We start from the raw sequence: 833 nt of genomic DNA, 5'->3' as shown, positions 1-833 counted from the left end.
TAGTTGTGGGTTATTAGATGTTGTGTTATAAAGTTATAACATTAGTAAAAAGGGTACACAGTTAATAATGCTCCCCTCTTAATACACAGCTTGTCCCAATCGTGCAACAATTTCGACATTTGTCTAGCAGAAATGCCCAGAATTCTTTGGTTCTAGCTTCTCAAACCTGAGGATTTTTTCTCATTTCAATATTCATGATTTTATTTGATTAATATAAACCAACTTTCTTTACTTGCTTCTAGGCTAGTTGTAACTGTGTGTCGCTGCAGGCAGAGATTCATCACTCAACTATGGGATTACAATTTTCTTCTTCATCTCTCACTTCCCTGTCTTGCTCTCTCTATTTTATTGCATCAAAGACAGTTTCCCCCTTTACAAATCACATCCAGATCACTTTTTTCTTTGGCAGGTTGGAAGGAATACAGAGCATCAATTTCAAAAATACTCTCTTTGCCAAGATGTGTTCTTATCTATTAAGCTTGCTTTTCTTCTACTGACATCATTCAATCTTTAATTTAGGAGAGTAACTGCAGGGGCAATGTCAATCTTTTTGTTTAGCAGTGTGCTGTATGTGTGTGTTAATTGCATGCTTGTCCTTAATCCAGTCTGATCAATAAGCTATCATTCCCTTTGCCTTGAGCTATAACAATTTAATTACATCTAGGTTTGGAGGTGTGTTGCTTTGCTATCAGTCCAGTGACCAGTATGTGTGCCCTCTGTTTATGTTGCAGATGATGAAGTTTGCCTGGGACAACTACAAGCGGTATGCCTGGGGCAAGAATGAGCTGCGGCCTGTGACGAGAAATGGGCATATTGGCAATATGTTCGGTAAG

At 38.4% G+C, this 833-nt stretch overlaps 1 protein-coding gene across 1 annotated transcript in view; it reads left to right on the top strand.

The window, feature by feature from the left end:
* The window catches only part of LOC118336335 (mannosyl-oligosaccharide 1,2-alpha-mannosidase IA), a 185,451-nt gene that overhangs the window by 82,865 nt on the left and 101,753 nt on the right, over positions 1-833 (top strand). Inside the window, exon 2 of the mRNA XM_035672961.1 lies at positions 732-828. Within this exon, the coding sequence (XP_035528854.1) occupies positions 732-828 (97 nt within the window). The remainder of the gene's footprint in view (positions 1-731; positions 829-833) is intronic.

Source organism: Morone saxatilis, unplaced genomic scaffold (genome assembly GCF_004916995.1).
Source record: "Morone saxatilis isolate NCDOM2014 unplaced genomic scaffold, NCSU_SB_2.0 Contig24, whole genome shotgun sequence".
NCBI classification, from domain to species: domain Eukaryota; kingdom Metazoa; phylum Chordata; class Actinopteri; family Moronidae; genus Morone; species Morone saxatilis.
This window is presented reverse-complemented; position numbering and strand designations above follow the sequence as displayed.